Source organism: Anabrus simplex, chromosome 10 (assembly GCF_040414725.1).
Source record: "Anabrus simplex isolate iqAnaSimp1 chromosome 10, ASM4041472v1, whole genome shotgun sequence".
Taxonomy (NCBI): domain Eukaryota; kingdom Metazoa; phylum Arthropoda; class Insecta; order Orthoptera; family Tettigoniidae; genus Anabrus; species Anabrus simplex.
The window spans coordinates 72081742-72102523 of record NC_090274.1 but is presented as its reverse complement, the minus strand read 5'-3'; the positions used below and the strand labels follow the sequence as shown (position 1 = coordinate 72102523).

Genomic DNA, 20782 nt, shown 5'->3' with positions numbered 1-20782 from the left:
ATAAGACCGTTTGGGCTCGCATTAAAATAAAGCAATGCAGTTTCATCGGCAATGACAGTATAGTTCGGTGCCTACGAATTTATTATACGAGCCACGTTTTTCGTCAACTGTCGGCATCGCCAGTGTTCGCGGATTCTGTTTTCCCGCACACTGCCTGTTGCGTGATATTACGGCGTTCCTTAAAAGGTTGAATACAAAAGAATTCCGATTTCATTCAACTTGGCAATCATGAAGCGCATTGTAGACCCACCGAAGTGAGTGTAAGTGCGGAAAGCTACCCCCCACGTTCCGGAACACGCGTTCTATTATGACGCGTATACATTTCGAGTTGAAATTACTCTGTAACATACTATTGTTTGAAAATGTAAAAGCAGTTTCGAATTAAAAGTCTGAATTTCGGTAATGGGGCCGACAATGTACTTCGAATTACGAATTATCCGTATTTCGAATTAAACAATTTAAATAACATGCAAAACTGTATCTCGTTTCCGGGAACGAGACCTTCTTTGAATTTTGGATTTTGAATTAACCGATTTCGAATCATCGAGGTTCTACTGTATCTTCAGGGCTGCCGACAGTGGGGTCCGAACCCACAATCTCCAGGATGCAAGTTCACAACTGCGCGACCCTAACCACACGGGCAACTCAACCGGTATAGCAGAGATTAGTCACTGAAATCAGTTGTGGACTATATGCTCTTCGACTGCGAGATGAAAAGGAACATCACAGGTGAAGGTAATACCATCAGTGGCCTTAGAAGGTGACCACCGGCTGTTGGTAATGAATCTGTGAATACCTACTGAAAGAAAGAAAAAATACAGAAGACCACTAAAGGAAAATAAAAGTATGAAAACTGAAAGAGAAGAAAACCGAGGAGTATCAAGAACTAATAAGTAAGAAATTACCAACAGATGAACCAAGGACAGTAGAGGAGGAATGGGAATGATTTAAAAGTACTTTGGTAAAAGCTGCTAAAACAACATGTGGAAGAACCTGCAGAAAGAAGAACTGGAAGAAGTCACCATGGTGGAATGACAGAGTGAAAGAAACAGTAGAGAAGAAAAACCAAGACCTTTCGGGTGTGGTTCCAACAAGAGAAGACTATACGAACGGATGGAAGCTAAAAAAGTGGTTACAGAGGAGAGGAGGAAGTGGATGGAGAAGTGGACACAGATGATGGAGGAAGATGGCAAAGGCAATCGGAAAGTATTATCTGGAATGGTGAGAAATAAAAGAAAGAGTAGACAGAGTGAAATGGGCAGAATAGAGGATAAAAATGGTAACCTAGTGGAGAAAAAGGAGGAATTTGGAAGGAATACTTCGAGAACCTCCTGAAAGTGGTTGGATTAAGTGAAGAAGATTATAATGAGGAAACTGATGGGAGGTGTGAGGAGAAAATGGAGGAGTTAGCTTGGGCAGAAGTGGAGAAAGCTGTGAAGAGGATGACACTGGGAAAAGCACCAGGAGTGGATGGATGATATAATATAGATAGCACAAACCATAGGAGAGAGAAGAATGAAAGCAGTGCTGTTCACAGATCTAATAATATGGGGAAACCATGAGAGTGAAGTGCCGGAACAGCTCAATGTATGGGAGGAAGTTGTGTCTACTTAAGGAATGAAATTCTCAGCACAAAAGAGTGAAGCGCTGGTAACGACACGAAAAAGAACCAAGTGTATAATGGCATGATATTAGGAGGGGAGCAGCTGAAAAAAAGCTGAAAGCTTTAAATACCTGGGAAGCGTAATTGAAGAAATGGAGGAAACAGGGTGGAAATCAATGAAAGAGGAAGGTGTGCAACTGGATTCTTTAAGAGTGAGGAAGGATTGATATGGAACAGGGATGTATCACATAGATGTAATGGAATTATCCACAAGACTTATTTTGTGCCAATTCTAACATATGGATCAGAAACATGGGTGATGAAGGTGAGGGATAAAAGTAGAATACAAGCAGTAGAAATGAAGTTTAAAAAATGTCGAGTAGGTTTAACAAGAATGGACAGAGTAGGAACTGAGAGAGTTCAGGATTGGTAAATAAGGTACCCCCATAGGAAAATATAAAAAAATCAAGCCTGCAGCGGTATGGACATGTCAAGAGAATGGGAGAAGAAAGGATACCAAGAACGATGTTAGAAATGGAGTTGAAAAGAAGGAGACCTAGAGAAAGACCAAGGAACAGATGGCTGAAAGGTGTAAAGAAGAGCATCGAGAGGAGGGAACTGGACTAGAGTGAGAGAAGAGATGTGGTGGATAGACAGAAAACAATGGAGAGGCTTATGTTCCAAGCAGACCCAGCCTGTGGTTGGAAACTGCTCCAGATGACGACGGTAATATTTCAAATAATAAAAATAAATGATAAAATGTATATATTTACACTTTGTGCTATAGATATGATGTATACGATTCCAACTGCCATTGGAACTGTCTACAATCAGCCTAGCAAACCTGAAAATTGTGAATTCAAGCCTAATCTCCGTCATTTTGGACATTTCCTATCTCACGCCTTCTGACCCACATTCCGATGGTGGCTTAACTTGGACTTAAATGTCATCTGGGGTGTCAGTATTCATCTCAGCGACCCCCAAAACTATGGATTCAATACTAATATAAGGGACTGTCCATTATTTCTACATGTCAATCCCTCCCCCCTCTGCCCCTGGGGGGGGGGGGGCTAGGTGTGCCTTTCTCTGATGGTATTTCTCTCTAGATAGTGTTAAGTCATATGTATACCAAGTTTGGTTGAAATTGCAGGTTTGTCTATGGTCGCAGCCAATTTTAATTGTTTAGCTTCGATATCTTCAGGTAAAGATATCCCTCCTTAGCTGTATGCAACCCGCTAAGCACAGAATGTATTGCGGGCTAGGGTAAGCCATTGCCTGCAATAGGGATGTAGGCAGAGAAAGTTCGCGCCAGATAGCGCTTGTGTATTACTGGGTAAGCGCAAGGCAATCATCTTATGTTCTCTCTCTCTCTTTTTTTTTTTCTTTACGTCGCAACGACACAGATATGTCTTATGGTGACGATGGGATAGGAATGGCGTCGAAATTGGAAGGAAGCGGCCGTGGCCTTAATTAAGGTACAGCCCTGGCATTTGCCTGGTGTGAAAATGGGCGTTTTATGTTTCTCCCAGTCAGCTGCGAGTAACGTATAGAATGTGACAAGAGTTTTCTGAGCTAAAGCGGACTGTACCTTCTCTAATTTTAATCGAAGACTATATTAATTAATTGTATAGTATATCCCCTAGCATATTACGGACGATTTACAGTGTTTAAGCGTTAAACAGCTGCAAAATGAGCTACGGACCAGAAACGCTCAAACTAGCGGGAGTAATGAAGAATTAGTACAGCGGTAATTAGACAATTCCAATACGCTTTATTATCCAAATAATGAATAGGAGTCAGCATGCCTTTTCCTAAAGATTACAATTACTTGAGTATTGTACATCGAAAAATGTATAAATGTACCTCCACAAGACTTAAATCATGAATAGATATTTAAACACGAACTTGCTCCCCTTGCTTATAGACTTCGATTCATATATTTTTTTTAAAGGTTGATGGCTTACATGAAATTGCAGATACAGCCTTTATCCACCACCAAAGGCATGTGAATATTTTTGAGTTTCCCAGTGCTGGTTCCTTTGAATATCAGCCATAAGGTGAAGATCACTATCACAGATTTGCATCTGATTGATCATTTCGTATTTAGAAAATCGGAAATAGATGGAGCACCTGTTTCCAACTACAAATCATTGTGTTATGCTGGATACAGACTTTTCAGCGAAAAGTTTGTTTTGTTTATAAAAGGTTAATTTCAATCGGGTGAAATTCTAAAATGCAGTGCTGTGAAATCCGAGTACACAAATCATAAGGCCTACAATGTGAAGCTTATTTTACGAGTACCTGGTGACATTATAGGAAGGGAATGTGAATGTTTTGCTGGAGCAGGCCCCAAGGCATGTTGTAAGCATATTGCTGCTGTAAGCTACACATTAGAGCATTTCCCCCAAGACTGGTATTATTCAGTGTTCAGAAACGTGCAGCCAAAATGTATAAACTTTTTAGTATCCCCGTATCAAATGGTTGAGGACCGTTAGCCCTATTAAAGTGGAATGTTTGCCCTTGGAACAAGTTTTTCTATAATAATCTCAGTTGCACCAGTTATAACTCTAGTCGAGGGATATTTCTGTCTAAAAGCAAGGGGGCTGTTTTCAAGGACATTTTCCCTATCAGGCCACATATTCAACTCAATCAATCCAAACATTAAATATTATCCCAACAGTAGTTTCATGGATTCCGAAGTTAAGGCTTAGTTCTTTGTCAGATTTGTTGGTCCTTAGCTTCATAACTGTCAAGAAGAAACACAGTCTGGGTTCAAGAGGGAATATTTGTAAATTGTATCTGTTTTCTCCCAGAACAGCAAACACCAAATTACAATGTTGGACGTCTACAGACCCTGTATAGAGCAATAAGGCATCAGGATTACGCATTGTTTGCTCAACAACCAAATTACCTGTAGGATTTTTTGAGTGCTGATGTCTTTGAAAATGGGAGTCACAAATGTAACATTCACTTCTTCTGGTATATTCACGATTTCTTCCCGTACTTCAAAGGGGACGATTTCTGCATATTCCGATATTGTAGGCTTATCGTGGTAATCCGCCAATTTTCTGGTGTATGGCCTCTTCCTTGCTTTTGTTGTGTTCACGGTGCACAGAAAGAGCGATGAAACAACGCCCGGTTTTAATCTTGCTCTCTAACCTTTAAATACAAACGCATAAATTCGGTGGTAGTTAACAAAATGCCTAATCAGTTTATAGGTAGAAAATAGGATTTATTTCCCAACAAAGTTTTCGTGAAGTCACAGAGTTGAAAATAATGGGAACACACTTTAATATTTTTGGTCAGATTCTTCTCACCGAAATTTTTCTTCTAAGAGCATTTTATTTTGTGGGAACTGGTGAAACGAAAATGGGCTTCCATGATTTTTCAAAGAGGAACACTGCAATAGCTCGGCATAGTCACGAAAATAACAATTTAAGCAACTTATATTCGTGGATGTTTAGCAGCATGAGAACACAGGAGACAAATGAAGAGCGCATTGTGCTTACCCAGTACAACAGCAGTGCGCTCTATTAGTGCTAGTTCTATACATCCCTGTTACTGGGAGTGGTTATTTAGTGATTACTCAAAGCTGACCGACTGATCCTACAAACCTATCAATGCTTGATGATTCACTGGCAGGTAATTCCGCAGAGAATAAAACAAAAACTTAAGCAAATCGGTCCATCAGAACGGGCGAGTGAACTGGACAAAGCTGGCTTAGGAAATATTTTTAATATATAAATAATAGTAATAAAAAATGTATGGCCTCAGCTATCGTGTGCAAGCATTGTAATTTGACGCCTTCAGGATGCCTGCTCATCAACTTCTATGTTCTGTTTTACTCTAGGCTAGTTTAAATTGCAAGTTAATTAGCTCAAAATGCTAAATCCGTGTGAACAAAGTTGTATATTTAAGTGCCTTCTTCTTTAGAAAGTACCCACAACGTAGGTAAAGGAAGTAGCAAAGATAACTGCTTTCAAAGATTGCATGAAAGACTTTCAAGATCGCCTAGACGCAGCAGTCAATGCCGCCAACCCACAAATGCTCCAAGCGCTTGGCGGCAAGTTCCAGGCATTCAAGAAACAGGCCAGCGAAGATATCTCTAAGCTCAAAGGGGAGCTGAAAGGTCTGGAAGATCGACTCCAAAAACAAGACGTATTGGACGAGGCCGAACAGTACAGTCGCCGGAAATACCTCTTATTGCATGGTGTCCTGGAACAGACGTCCGAGGACGTTTACATCAATATGCTAGAGACTCTAAAAAATAAACTCTCGGTAGAACTTTCAATTCTTGATGAGATCACTGCCGCAGGCTGGGTTGCCGAAATCGAACGTCTGCTGAAGTGGTACTACGATCGTGATCGAGTGTAGCGCGCAAAACAAGCTTTGAAGGGTAGTGGGCTCATGTTAAGTGAGTCCCTCACAAGTGTGAGAGAAAACATCCTGAATCAGGCAAGGGATTTATGGGGACTGCAGAAATGCTGGAGTCAAGATGGACGCATTTGTGTTTTAAGAGAAGATGGAAGCAAAACTCAAATACGCATGATGGCATTGCAGGGAGTAAGATAAACACGCCAATTTAGAGAAAGAAATTATGTGTGTTAGTTTATATATCTGTGTGTGTGCATGCTTGTGAAAGTTAGAGGATCTACTCACCAGGTTGCTCAGGTAAGCTCATTTTACCTTTTACCTAATTTGTTCTCCTACTGCATAGTTTTTCATGTTTTTCCTGACCAGTACAATGGTAATACGAGGAGTGTTTTTTAAGTAAGGTCCATTTGAAAATTAGTACACAACGAAAGGTTATTTTTAAAAAGTAAAGTTATTTTCAGAAAGTACATACTTCACTCTATTTTTCGACATACTTGCCAAGTTTGTTCAAACACTTATCATACCTTGTAACCAATTTTAAAGTACCCTCTTCATAGAAACTTGCCACCTGCTCCGATAACCAAGAGTTCACTGCCGTTTTCACGTCGTCATCATCGTAATGGTTGCCACAGAGGTGATGTTTGAGGTGGAGGAACAGATGGTAATCACTCGGCACAAGATCAGGACTGGAGGGTGGGTGGTCTAAAACTTCCCAATAAATCGGGGGTCTGGCCTGCAGTGTGAGGTCTTGCATCGTCATGGAGAAGGACAATTCCCTTTGTCAGCATGCCGCGTCTTTTGTTTTGACTTGCTCTGCATAGCTTTCTTAGGGTTTGGCAGTATGCTTCTGCATTGATAGTGGTTCCTTGTTGCATGAAGTCGACCAATAAAACACCATGCCTATCCCAAAACACCGACACCATGATTTTGCGCTGGGACAGTCTGTTTGGCTTTCACTTTTACAGGCGAGTGTGTATGTGTGTGTGCCTCCATTCCATGCTCTGTTGCTTAGATTTGGGCGATATGCAAAACCCATGTTTCGTCTCCAGTTACGATCTGACTCAAGAAGCCATCACCTTCTTCGTCATAACAAGTCAACAACTTCATCGCACACTCAAATCTTTGGTTTTTGTGGTCCTCTGTTAGGAGTGTATAGACAAGAAAAGTGTTCCACTGATCAATACTTATTTATTGTGAATGGATTTATCTAGTGTAATAATCCATTCTGAATGGATTTATCTGGTGTAATAATCCATTCACAATAAATAAGTATTGATCGGAACACTTTTCTTGTCTATACATTGAATCCAATCAATACGGAAAATGAAACTTATAAATAATAATACTCTGTTAGGAGTTTCGGGACCCAACGGGAGCACAGTTTCCTAAACTTTAGGTGTTCCGCAACAATGTTGTAAAGCACTGATCTCGACACGTCAGGAACTTCATTTGAGAGACCTGTTATTGTGAAGCGCCTGTTCTCGGGCGACCGGAGCAGTCCTCCTCATGGACGTTGTCATGGCCATCTTTGAATTGTTTGTATCCACTTACGCACTTTGCTTTCACTCATAACAGTATCACCGAAGAATGGACCTCTTCAAATCCTGACCACCTGGGTTTAATCCACCATCCTTGTAGAGCACCTCCTGGTTTCAACTTCCCGAGAAGGGAATGGACATCTCTAAACAGAATCAGAACAAACCATGGAAGGTGTAAATTCTGGCTTCACAAGTGGGGAAAATCTGAAGACCCATTCTGCGACTGTGATAATGTGCCTCAGACCATCCAGCACGTTGTTATGGACTGGCGAAAAAGAAGATTCAATAGATCCATTAAAGAATTACATAGTGCCTCTACAGAAGCAGTGGACTGGCTGAAAAGTCTGTACATTAAGTTTTGAATGCCGACTTGTAAATCACATACTTATTTAAGAAATATGTATTTATATGTACTTATAATGTATCCTTGTTTTGCCATACAAAATAATAATAATAGTATCAGCGTACACTTCGCAAATCTGTCGAATTTCTGCAGCAGACAGGTTCCTTGCCGACAAAAACCGTATCACTAACCGAACAGAACCGTACAGGTTAGCTACAGAGCTGAAATTGAGCACAGTCGTTCCCAAGGCATGCTGGCACACGACACACACGCTCGTTGTGATATTCGCGTGAACTACTAGTGTCTACAACAAAACGGACCTTACTTAAAAAACACGCTTCGTACCATTGACCTGCATTCCTCGCCACAGCCTTCACCTTCCCCTTCACATTCGTCCCTAGCACCTTCAACAGGACTTGTGATGCAAGAGCAGCTCAGTAGCCAGCCGTAGTATTTACACTGTTGCCACCTAAATGGCCAGTCATTATTAGCTCATATGGAAGACGTAGAGGCTATTTTTAAAGTGAACAATGTACATATTATTGAAAACAGTGAAAGCTGGATGCATAAAGACTTGCCGTCATCAGCAGCTAATCTTGACGGAACTCAATATGCCATGACCGTCCTGACAAAATAGGTGGTGGGCTTCTACTTCATCACAGAAATGACCTAAAATGTAAGATAATTTCCACTTCGGACCCAAGACTTACACAGTGACCGGAATTTATGTTTGTAGAAACAGACTGCCATAAAAAGATATTAATAGGGATTGTATACAAGTTGCATAAAATAAGACAGACTGATGATTTTGAAGAGGCAATAGCAAATCTTATCTCGGCATACGACATTATAATTGTGGGCGACTTCAACATGGATCTTTTAAAGCAAACCAGTGACACAACCAATCTACTGGAATTTATTTCTCGCTACAAATATGACGATTTTACCCCTCAACACTAATAATCCATGTTCATTACTCTGACTACACAAGTCATACCTTAACTGATTTTGTTTAAGCACGGACAGATCCCTGCTCCTGGCATCTCTTCACATAACCTATTGTACATGTGTTATTCTACACAAGTATTCAAGTACAAATCATGCTACATTACAATACAAGACATACGCCATATGGACAGGAATAAACTACGCCACGATGCATACAACTTGCCTTGGGATAGTACACGTAATTTTCAGAACATTAAATCTAAAGTAAACAGATTCAATTCACTGGTACTGGAAATATTTGACAAGCACGCACCAAAGAAACGGGTAAGAATCACCCGCCATTCTTCGGCTGGCAAACGGCTGAGATAAGATCTGTTATGACCAGTTGTGAAAAATTGTACAGACAATACAGACAGGCGCATATCACATATGATTTCGAGCAGAACAAGATTCTGAGGAACAGAACCAAGCGGTTAATTAGGAATTGTAAATATAAATACTTTCAGGAATTGATGAACAATAATATTCCACGTCAAAAATGCAGTAAAATGCGTACGTTAGGTATAGGTAAAGCCGTAGAGCAACATGTACCAAGCATATCGTTAGAGGCTTTAAAAGATCATTTCGCAAGGCCAAGAAAAGCCTCTACCTCCTTCCCTAAAAATTCACTACCCTTGTTTCAACTACAGTCTATGTATGAGCAATTCTCTCTTAGAAATGTCAGCTCGAATGAAGTTAAAGCTGAGATATACAATATTACACCTGATGCCACAGGTAATGATGGTATTCCTATATCTTAGGAACTGTTCTTCCAATACTAACCCATATATTTAAATACTGCCTGACAAATGGAGTGTTCCCAGATGTTTGGAAGGATGCACTAATTAGACCCATCCCAATTAGATTCTCCTTCAGGTTATCATCCAGTGTCCATCCCAAGACCCTTATGCAAGGTGCTTGAAAGTCTAGTTCATACACAGGTTACTGAATACCTTACCAAGTTGAATACCTTACCAAGTATTCCATCCTCAACCCCTTTCAATCCGACATCAGGAAAGGACATAGAACTGCGACAGCTTTACTACGAACGACAGATGATATCAGACGTGGAATGGACCAACAGAACGTGACTGTACTGACATTATTTGATCTCAGTAATGCCTTCAGCACTGTCAACCCTCAGTTACTACTGCAGAAACTTCGAGAGTTAAATTTTAGTAGTGTGTCACTTCAGTTGTATTCCTCCAACACTGAAAATCGCCGGCAACATGTGACAGTTGGAAATGCGAGTTCAGGACGGCAAAGTAAGACCCTCGGTGTCGGTCCTCGGACCACTGTTATTTACCAACCAAATTAATGATATATCAAAAACACTTAAATTCTGCAAATTGCAAGTGCATGCCAATGATGTACAGATTTACTATCATTTAAAATCGAGTGATATTGATACTGCAATCACTAAAACAAATTCCAACCTTTACCACCTCAATGACTATGCAAATAAAAAAAAATTATTAATAAACCCAAATAAAACTAAAGTTATTATTGGTACCAGTAAAAACCTATATTCCCTCAAGCAACAGGACATCTCTCCAATAATTTTAAACAATAAAATCATACCCTAATCTACTTCAGTGACCAACTTACGAATTATTATGACCGAGACCCTAAATTGGACTCAACAGGTGATAAACACATGTAATAAATTACATAAATGCTTATATCCATAGAAACGGTTCAATGTAATCTCTGTTCGACTAATTCGCTCTCTGATACTACCTATATTTTACTATTGAGATGCTGTATTGACTGAAATACCCCGCGACAATAACAAGAGACTGGACCGGAGCCTGAACAGCTGCATAAGATATATCTGTAATCTGCAATATGATGCCCATATATTACCTTATTATAAGGAGCTGTCGTGGCTTCGAGTGCACCAGCGCCGTGAACTTCCCGTTATCGCTTCTGCATAAAATACTTTCCACTAATACTCCCAACTATCCATCATCATCTTTTTCTTACCTCTTGTCCTATCATGACCACAATTAAAGATCTGGCTCCCCTCTTGCCATACCTGTAAACCGCACTGCTGTTCACAACTGCTTCTTCATAATGTCTGTATCCAGGTCATGGAATTCGCTACCTGCGAACATTAGAGACAATCCCTCTCATCAAAAGTTTAAAGTGGCTTGCAGTGAGCAGTTGCTGAGTAGATCCCACTGACTTGCTGGATAATTGTTGAGTGAATGAAGGAATGAACGAGATGAATGAATGGCTTACTGTAGTTTCGTCATTTAAGTGTATTTTGTGTATTTTAAAATTAAGGATTCTATTATTATTATTCCTACTAATATTATTTGTTTCATTTGTGTTTGTAATTATGTAAATGTATACTCTCCTTGTGGTTATGTGTAAGAGAGGGCCTTGAGCGCTAACTTCGCCACCAATAAAGGCATTATCTACTGTATCTAGCTACATGGCAGTGTAAACCGAATCTCTCTTGCGCGTCTATGCAGTGTTAATGAATTTTGTTGGGTCACCAGAGATCATTTACGTACCGACATGGATTGTCGAATGGACTTTTATCGCCCTTCAAAAATCTGACTACCTCTGCCTGGATTCGGAGGCCTACACTCTACAGCTGATCCTCAGAGCAAGAACTGCATCTGCAAAGATGTGGTGGAGGGGTGTGTGAACGTAATAGGGTAGTCTTTATAGTTTAGCAGAAGACACAAGTCCATAGACCGAGCAGGGAAGAGTTGTAGACATTAAACCCCATGGATTCAGATAGTTTGCAGAGGGTGTTGTTTCAACTCCTGAGTTTGGCCACAGTATTGGCAAGATTCTATTCTGTGCAACACCCAGGTACTTGCAGTATCTACTGTTCGCTAGACTGTTGTAACTGAAGTACACTTCACGGCTTCCTTTTCTCATTCTATTACAGTAAAATATGACACTGTGCGGGATGTTGCCTGAGAAGACTCTAAAAGTGAAGTAGTTAATTTCATGCCTTTCCAAGGTTTACACATATTCCGCCTTCTTCTTGCTCAGTGCTTCGTTTCCCATCCCATTCTTGCTCAGTGCTTCGTTTCCCATCCCACGATTGATGTACTGTTTGCGCTGTTCCCTGTCTTGGCACGAGATCCCACTATTAAAGGAATCTAATTCTGTTTATAAAACTGGCCGTGAAACCATCCTTGATTGCTCCCTGAATAACAAGGCCTTACTGTTGGTTGTGGTGGCCTCAGCATTCGCCGTGCAGTGGATTTGGCGATTCCGCCCATTTTAGCATCTTTCCACGGTTCTCTTTATCTCATTGAGGCTCTCCTTCCACCAGGTGGATGCCTGGACCCTGATGCTGCCATTCAAGAGAGTATATCTCAGTGATCAAGCTCAGTTAGCACAGTTCCCCCTGATATTGGCAAAGGAAGTATTCAAAGGTGCTTGGGATGCTACTCTTTGTCAGTCATCTCCACTCGCTTCTGCAGCAGTCAACTAGCAGTCTTCAAGACAAGGCCCGGCTCCGCAATGCTGCTTCTCACGAATCTGGTGCATGGCTCGAAGCATTACTTTTGCTTCTCTTGGTGTCCATATTTCCCATGACATGTTTCCATTTCACTGTGGTTTTATGTCGGGGAACAACTGTGTGCGACTCACTCCAATGCTCAGCTTGTGAGCCTATGCTGATTGAAGTGGCCTGCCTTTCCTGTGTGAAAATTAAAGACAGGCATATTGGGCATTCTACTATTAATGTCATCATCTTGCGGGCTATCGTTTCGTCAGGAGTTCCTTCTACTAGCTGCTGGCTTTCAGAAGGTAAAAGGCCTGATGGAATGACACTCAGACCACGGATGTTCCAGGCAAAACAACTGCTCAACGAAAAACACAGTAATCATCTAGGCCTTGGTGTAGGGCAGCACAATGAAGCACCTGGGCTTCAGTTTGTCTCTCCCTGTGGAGTTTGTGCACAAAATTTCAGTTATCCTGTCTTTTGAACTTTTGCCACCAAAACATGTATTTTTCTTGAATTCAAGGGCCCTGCTCACCATTAGTTTGTAAAATAATAAAGCCAAATCTGCATTATAAATATCTGCTGACAAATATTCCTTCAAGTCAGCGGGGGTTTCCAGCCGTCAATGAGACGCAACTTCCTTTGGGACATCGTTAGCTTCACCATTTATAATCTTGTGAGAAATGCAGTAACTATCCCGGACCCTACAAACCCAACCAGCACTCCCCACGAATTCCGGAAACCCAAGTGAACGTCCAAAGGATTTTGCACACTCGCACAACATTCAACAGCGAACATGCGTCATCCGTTCTCCGCAATAAATGACACAGCACATACGATGTACGGCCTTTGACCCTGATGTTTTAATAATGTTCGACCATTTTGTCGACAAGCGGGTTAAGAAGTAAGTATAAATAACCACCTAATCGATACTTTATTAATGCCTCAGGCAAAATTGAATAAAATTAAAAACTACCTTTATTAATCATACAGATAATTTGAAGGTCCTGTTTTATATTGGTGAATTTGTGGTTGGACTCTTTCATATGGGATCCCATGGCAGAGAATCTTTTGTATCTTTCAGCATTGACGTGTTCTTGATATCTAATTGAGAAGTTCCTTCCAGACTGTCCCACGTAAGTTTTTTTTACATTGAGCACAAGTCAGCTTATAAACACCCGATTCCTGGAATTCGTCATCTTTAAGTTTATTAGCTTTATTATGACTAAAGAATCTATGTTTCGTGTTGTTGTTTGTAGAGAAGGCTACCTTGGTATTGTGTTTCTTGAATAAGTTGGTGATTTCCTAAATCTTCGGGTTATTAAATGTGAATTTTACATATCCTTTTTCTTTTTCTGAATGCTGTTTAAGTTTAATTTGTTGTTGGTATTTGCATTTAGTGATGATTTTATTGATGAATTTCAAACTGAAACCATTATGTAGAGCCTGTTGACAAAAATACGGCAGAGATAAAGTTGAAATTCTAATAAACAAGAAACGTACAACTTTGAATAAGAAGTTAGAAAACCTAAAAAACAATCCCCCAACAAATCTAAATAAGCATCAACCTAAATCTTCTTTTAATTGTGAAGAATTCCCACCCCCCGTCATGAACTTGTCGAACACGACGTTTACAGAACAAGAATTACAATTATTAAGCAAAGGGCCTAATCACAATTGGCATAGTTTCAATAACAGACAAGTATTAATACAAACTTTAGCAGAAACAGAGACAGCCATACAAACCCTTCCAGTCGACATTCAGAATGACGTAAAGAAAAAAATTCCCTCCATAATTAGAGGGTTACTAACCAATTCCACAAACACTAAAATCGAGGAGGATCTTCAGCGTAAAATTAGACAAAGTGATGTAGTGATAACGAAAGCTGATAAAGGTGGAACAGTAGTAATATTAAATGAAACCGAATACATCAATAAAACAAACTTTTTTCACTAACAACAAATTTAAGGTAGTTGAGAAAGACCCCACCCTAAAAATTCAAAAGAATTTGAAAGGGATACTGAAGCAAAGCTCCTTCCTTTTTAACGACCAAGATATTCAAAAACTCATTAATATGAATCCAGGACTTCCTAAAGCAAGAGCTATGCCTAAATTACATAAAAAGGATGCACCTATGAGACCTATAATTAATTTTCGGAGAAGCCCCACATACAAAACATCCCAATTTATTCATAGGTTCTTAACTCATAACTACGTATTTTATACCAAATCTTCGATAAAAAAAACTCCAAAGAGTTCTGCATTGCTATTAAAGATTTCAAGTTAACTTCATCTCATGTAACAAGTTCCTTCGACATCAAGGACATGTACACGAACATTCCTATTAAGAACACCATTGAGATTATAAAGACGAATTTATTAATTCACAAACGTATCAGTATACCTGAAATAGAAAACTTCATTACTATCTTGGAATTCGTTTTGAACCACAATTTCTTCTCTTTTAATAATAAAATATATCAGCAAGATGGACGTCCAATGGGAGCGCCGGCTTCTGGAATTTTAGCTAACATTTACCTCGACTTTTTGGAACACACTCAGATAGTAGGTCACATTAAAGGACTCGATCTCTGGCTTCGATATGTTGATGATACCTATGCCATAATTAACAAGGAAATAAATGATAGTCACAGTATCCTTAATACTTTGAATAATTTAGACCCAAACATAAAATTTACAGCTGAAGAAGAAGAGAAAGGCATACTCAATTTTCTGGATATCCAAACAATTCGTAAAGACAACCATTTCCAATTTAAAATATACAGGAAACCCACTTTTACCCCGACTACAATCAAAAGTGATTCTTTACATCCCATCTCGCAAAAGAAATCAGCTTATTATAGTTTCGTCAACAGAGCCTTTGAAATTCCGCTAACAGAAACAGACAGAAAAAAGGAACTTTCTTTCATTCGTCAACAGGCTCTACATAATGGTTTCAATTTGAAATTCATCAATAAAATCATCACTAAATGCAAATACCAACAACAAATTAAACTTAAACAGCATTCAGAAAAAGAAAAAGGATATGTAAAATTCACATTTAATAACCCGAAGATTTACGAAATCACCAACTTATTCAAGAAACACAATACCAAGGTAGCCTTCTCTACAAACAACAACACGAAACATAGATTCTTTAGTTATAATAAAGCTAATAAACTTAAAGATGACGAATTCCAGGAATCGGGTGTTTATAAGCTGACTTGTGCTCAATGTAAAAAAACTTACGTGGGACAATCTGGAAGGAACTTCTCAATTAGATATCAAGAACACGTCAATGCTGAAAGATACAAAAGATTCTCTGCCATGGGATCCCATATGAAAGAGTCCAACCACAAATTCACCAATATAAAACAGGACCTTCAAATTATCTGTATGATTAATAAAGGTAGTTTTAATTTTATTCAATTTTGCCTGAGGCATTAATAAAGTATCGATTAGGTGGTTATTTATACTTCTTGATTAAACATCCATACGGTCATGAAATGGACAACTTGTAAGACAAGCGGGTTATCGAATAAAAAAATATAAAAAAACAATGTAATAAAGCAATAATACGATAGCTTCACACAAAATAAGTATAATAATAAATGTCAGAGGGGGAACGAGGTGAGATGAGATGACGTCTCATCCACTCAGATACCTTCTAGATTGCTCTAGGAAGTGATAAGACAAAATGAAAGTCCTCCAAGTCAATGAAATATGACTAGTGGCCTCTCAACACTTCCAAAAACACAATAATTAATAAGCAATACTTTGATGGATAGAACAAAATGAAGTGATAAGACAAAATGAAAGTCCTCCAAGTCAATGAAATATGACTACTGGTCTCTGAACACTTTCAGAGACACATTTAATAAGCAATCCTTTGACGGATACGTACCTCAAAACTCTAGGGTGAGACGTATCTAGAGTGCATCTCTTTGAGACAAATTTACATTTTCAGCAATTGCTGCATAATAGTACAGTAAAACTTCTTTTATACAGGCCACATTCTCCAAGGAGATTATGACGCGTTTATTAAAAATAGAAGACACAATTTATAATGTAGCTGCAACCAAGGACAAGCAAGTTGATGGACCTTTTTTTTAAAATGATTTTTTCCTACGTAGATTTATTTTGAATGTAGCATATTGTAGTATTTTTAATACAACATTGTATAATTTTATTCCTGTGCTGTTTAAATATTAACCTTTTTTTATCTGGTGAACATCGTCACATAAGCATTTTTCACACTTTTATTGTGATGATAATTTTAATTATCACCTACCTCGAGAGGTAGATAGGTGTGCTTGTGCTCCTGGCCCACCTGCAGACAAGGCAGGTGAGGATAGCGCAGTTTCATTTTGTACTTATCCAGAAAATACTTTGCTACCGTACACTCTACAGTCTGCCCATTCTCCAGCTGCAGTGGGAACCTGAAACATGCCAGTGTTACTTGCATACTTATTATAAATACATAAAACAGCAACTATATACAACATCAAGAACCAGAAACATAACTCTTGACTTGAAGCACGTGTCATCTCATTAAAAACCATTTAAAATAATATACTTGTAAAGGTACGATTCCACTGCCTGCAACAAAGGGTGACATGTAGCATGCAGCTGGCAACAAAACGTTGCTGTTTGTAGCATGTGACTTGTTGTCGGAGGGGAAGAAAAGATGTTGTATGCTACATGTGTTGCCAGGTGTAGCAAGAGTCGCTTGTGGAGACGTGTTGCCAACTACAAACGTTATTCTATTAAGGCAACATTCCTCACCTGACTTCAACCTAGGAGGATGACCTTGCGGACTATTGCGGCAGCAGCGTATATTGTTATTCAGCAGGGTCGTAGGAGAAAACGGCCCCAGTGGTGGAGGCAAGAATTATTTGTTCGATCAAATCAAGTACAGTACAGCATAAGCTATGTGAAAAGTTGTTGGCTGGCTACAAAGTACATTTCAAAAATGTTACACAAATGAGCCAGAAAGATTTTGAATTTTCGTTAGAGAAGGTTGAACCGATGATCGCAAAGTCCTATACCAATTTTCATGAAGCAATACAGCCAAAAGTTAAACTATTGCTTAACCTTCGATTTTTGGCTACTTGGTGACAGCTATACTTCCATGATGTACTTGTTCCAAGTTTCTCAACCTAGCATCTAACAAATAATTCCTGAAGTGTGCATGACGCGGAGTGATCCAAGCTGATAAAGGCATGTAGCCCTTGGCAAACAAACGTCGGAATTCTCAAGGGGCGAAAGCCACTAAGCATGAATTTATGGAGTACTTTGTCAGATGAAGGCCGTGCACTATGCCAGGATCGGTATGCTTAGAGGTACGGGAAGTTTTAGATTTTGCAAGTTGCTTTACGTCGCACCGACACAGACAGATCTCATGGTGATGATGGGACAGGAAGGAGCTGGGAGTGGGAAGGAAGCGGCCGTGGCCTTAATCAGGTACAGCCCCAGCATTTGCCTGGTGTGAAAATGGGAAACCTCGGAAAACCAGGGCTGCCGACTGTGGGGTTCGAATCCACTGTCTCCCGAATATTGGATACTGGCCGCAATTAAGCAACTGCAACTATCAAGCTCGGTGGAAGTTTTTTTTTTTTTTTTTTTTTTGCTAGGGGCTTTACGTCGCACCGACACAGATAGGTCTTATGGCGACGATGGGATAGGAAAGGCCTAGGAGTTGGAAGGAAGCGGCCGTGGCCTTAATTAAGGTACAGCCCCAGCATTTGCCTAGTGTGAAAATGGGAAACCACGGAAAACCATCTTCAGGGCTGCCGATAGTGGGATTCGAACCTACTATCTCCCGGATGCAAGCTCACAGCCGCGCGCCTCTACGCGCACGGCCAACTCGCCCGGTGGTGGAAGTTTTTGAAGCTTCTCTTTGTGTACACTGGAATTTAATCACATTTAAAAAAATTAAAATGTATTAGCTTTAAGTAGAATATCCTAAGGATATTCTGATTATTTTACCCCCTTACAGTTTACATTTCTGATAAACTTATACCAGGAGAATGAAAGATAACTCGTCACGGCTAGAACAATAAGCAGACATGGTGAGAAAGAAAATAACTATGATGAAACAGTGTTGGAAAACTTCGCGTAATTAGAGTGGCGGCGAATAGATTTCCAAATGAAAAGTAGATTAATTCTTGTATGTTAACAGTGTAGAAACGAGAACTGTTTGTTGTTATGCTGTTAAACGATGCATTTACGAGAAATCCATAGGCATGAAAATGTCATACAATTACTGATACGTAGATTATAAATACTGAACAATAATATTATTGGCTTTACGTCCCATTACTACTTTTACTGTTTTCCGAGTCGCCGAGGTGCCAGAATTTAGTCCCGCAGGAGTTATTTTACGTTTTACGCCAGGCTGACGTATTTCAGGACCTTCAAATACCGCCGGACTGAGCCAGTATCAAACCTGCCAGGTTGGGGTCAGAAGGCCACCGCCTCAACCGTCTGAGCCACTCAACCCAGCAGGCATTGAATACATAACCTTACAAATGTTCATAGGCAATTAACTTATTTTATTTATAGGAAAACAGTGGCTTAAAATTAAATCACCTCACGTTCCTCATTGTCACATAACGTTCACGTAGTTGTTCTCGGAGCATCGATATCAAGAAGAAATGTAAGTATATTATACCTGAACCGCATTTTTCGTCTCAATAGAGAAGCACCACTAGTTTTCATTTTCAAAATTCTTTTATGAACTCGGTGGATAGCTAAATGCCTTTTCATTAATAGTCTTCAGTTCCTGGACACTGCAGTCATATTCTTCTGCGAGTTGTTTTAACATATCCTACCGGTCGAGTTGGCCGTGCGCGTAGAGACGCGCGGCTGTGAGCTTGCATCCGGGAGATAGTAGGTTCGAATCTCACTATCGTCAGCCCTGAAGTTGGTTTTCCGTGGTTTCCCATTTTCACACCAGGCAAATGCTGGGGCTGTACCTTAATTAAGGCCACGGCCGCTTCCTTCCAACTCCTAGGCCTTTCCTATCCCATCGTCGCCATAAGACCTATCTGTGTCGGTGCGACGTAAAGCCCCTAGCAAAAAAAATATATATATATATAAAAAAAATAACATATCCTTTCTTAATGCTATTGTTTCTATAATCAGTCAAAATTCCATTCCACAATTCCAGATCATTGTGGTAATCATCAATTAAATTCACAGTTTTTTCGCTAGCCCACTCCATCTTGTCACATGTAAATTGTAGCACCGATCCACACACAGTCGGGTCCCGGTCGGCACTATTTGACAAGCATGTTTTTAAGGCATGCAGCACCAGAGAGTGTTCGACAGATCGCAACATATTTCGTGCCACACAGCCGCACACTACATGTTGTGCCGCGTTTCCGGAATTGAAAGTCGACTGCAGCATACGTCACTGTCACATGCTCCATGTTGCCCAAATGTTACCTCAGTGGAATCCTGCCTTAAGATTCGCCCTGTTAATACACATTTTGTTAATGAACCTGATTAATTCATTAAAAAAATCATGTTTCGAGAATAAACATTCTCTTCATCAGTAATCATAAAAACATTTTTCAATTGTCCAAGTGTAACTTAAAGCAGAGATTTTATATAATTACAAACATCAATGAGATTATACTAGTCAATAAAAGAATAAACAGCACCTACTGGGGTAAAATTTGTCAACATATGCGTCATGTCGTTCCCGCGCTACACACCATTGATGCGCTTGTGTGCCACTGTATATGATACGGTTTTTCTTGTCATTACTGGTCAGCGCAGTGATTGGGCTTTGTTCTCCCAGAACGGCACTCAGACTGAGGTTTGATTGTCCTCAGTGGCTTGAAAATTCTGCACTTTGCCTAAAAGCCTTGATTTAGGATTTATCATTGGTGCTATACAGTAATTCACTACTGAATAAAAAAATATTTTAAAAATTACTGAATTGGTGTGAACGCTTACTACACAACGATGTAACATCATTTATTAAAATGCGATGTAAATAAGCTGTATAAATAACAAGCACGTCGTGACACACATGTACACATACAGGCACGTAGCATACTGTAACTCAATGATTTTTCATGTATATGTCTAACAAACTTCACTTGTAACGTTAAAACTAGGGCCCGGATTTATATGCACTAAAAAACCTGAAAATATGCATGCAAATATGCACTAAAAAGTTACAATATATGCACGGAAAATAAGGAAATATGCTCTTAAAAACATGCAATTTTATCCACTTACCTATTTACAGGTATCATTTATTGCAAAAAGAAGCATCACAATAGGTAACTAGTAGTCTTTCAATGTTTTCTGGAGACAAACTATGTCTGTTGTCCGTCAAAATGAGTTTATAGGCTGAAAATGATCGTTCTACATCAACTGATGTAATTGGACAGTACTTATACATGGGCACCAACGTTTCGGAGCATACATCTGGCAAGGATACCCT

The 20782-nt window shown here is 39.6% G+C and overlaps 1 protein-coding gene across 1 annotated transcript in view; it reads right to left on the bottom strand.

The window, feature by feature from the left end:
• Positions 1–20782, bottom strand: part of AGO1 (protein argonaute-2) — a 327978-nt gene that overhangs the window by 188095 nt on the left and 119101 nt on the right. The window contains exon 8 of the mRNA XM_067155023.2: positions 16613–16760. Coding sequence (XP_067011124.1) covers positions 16613–16760 — 148 coding nt within the window. The remainder of the gene's footprint in view (positions 1–16612; positions 16761–20782) is intronic.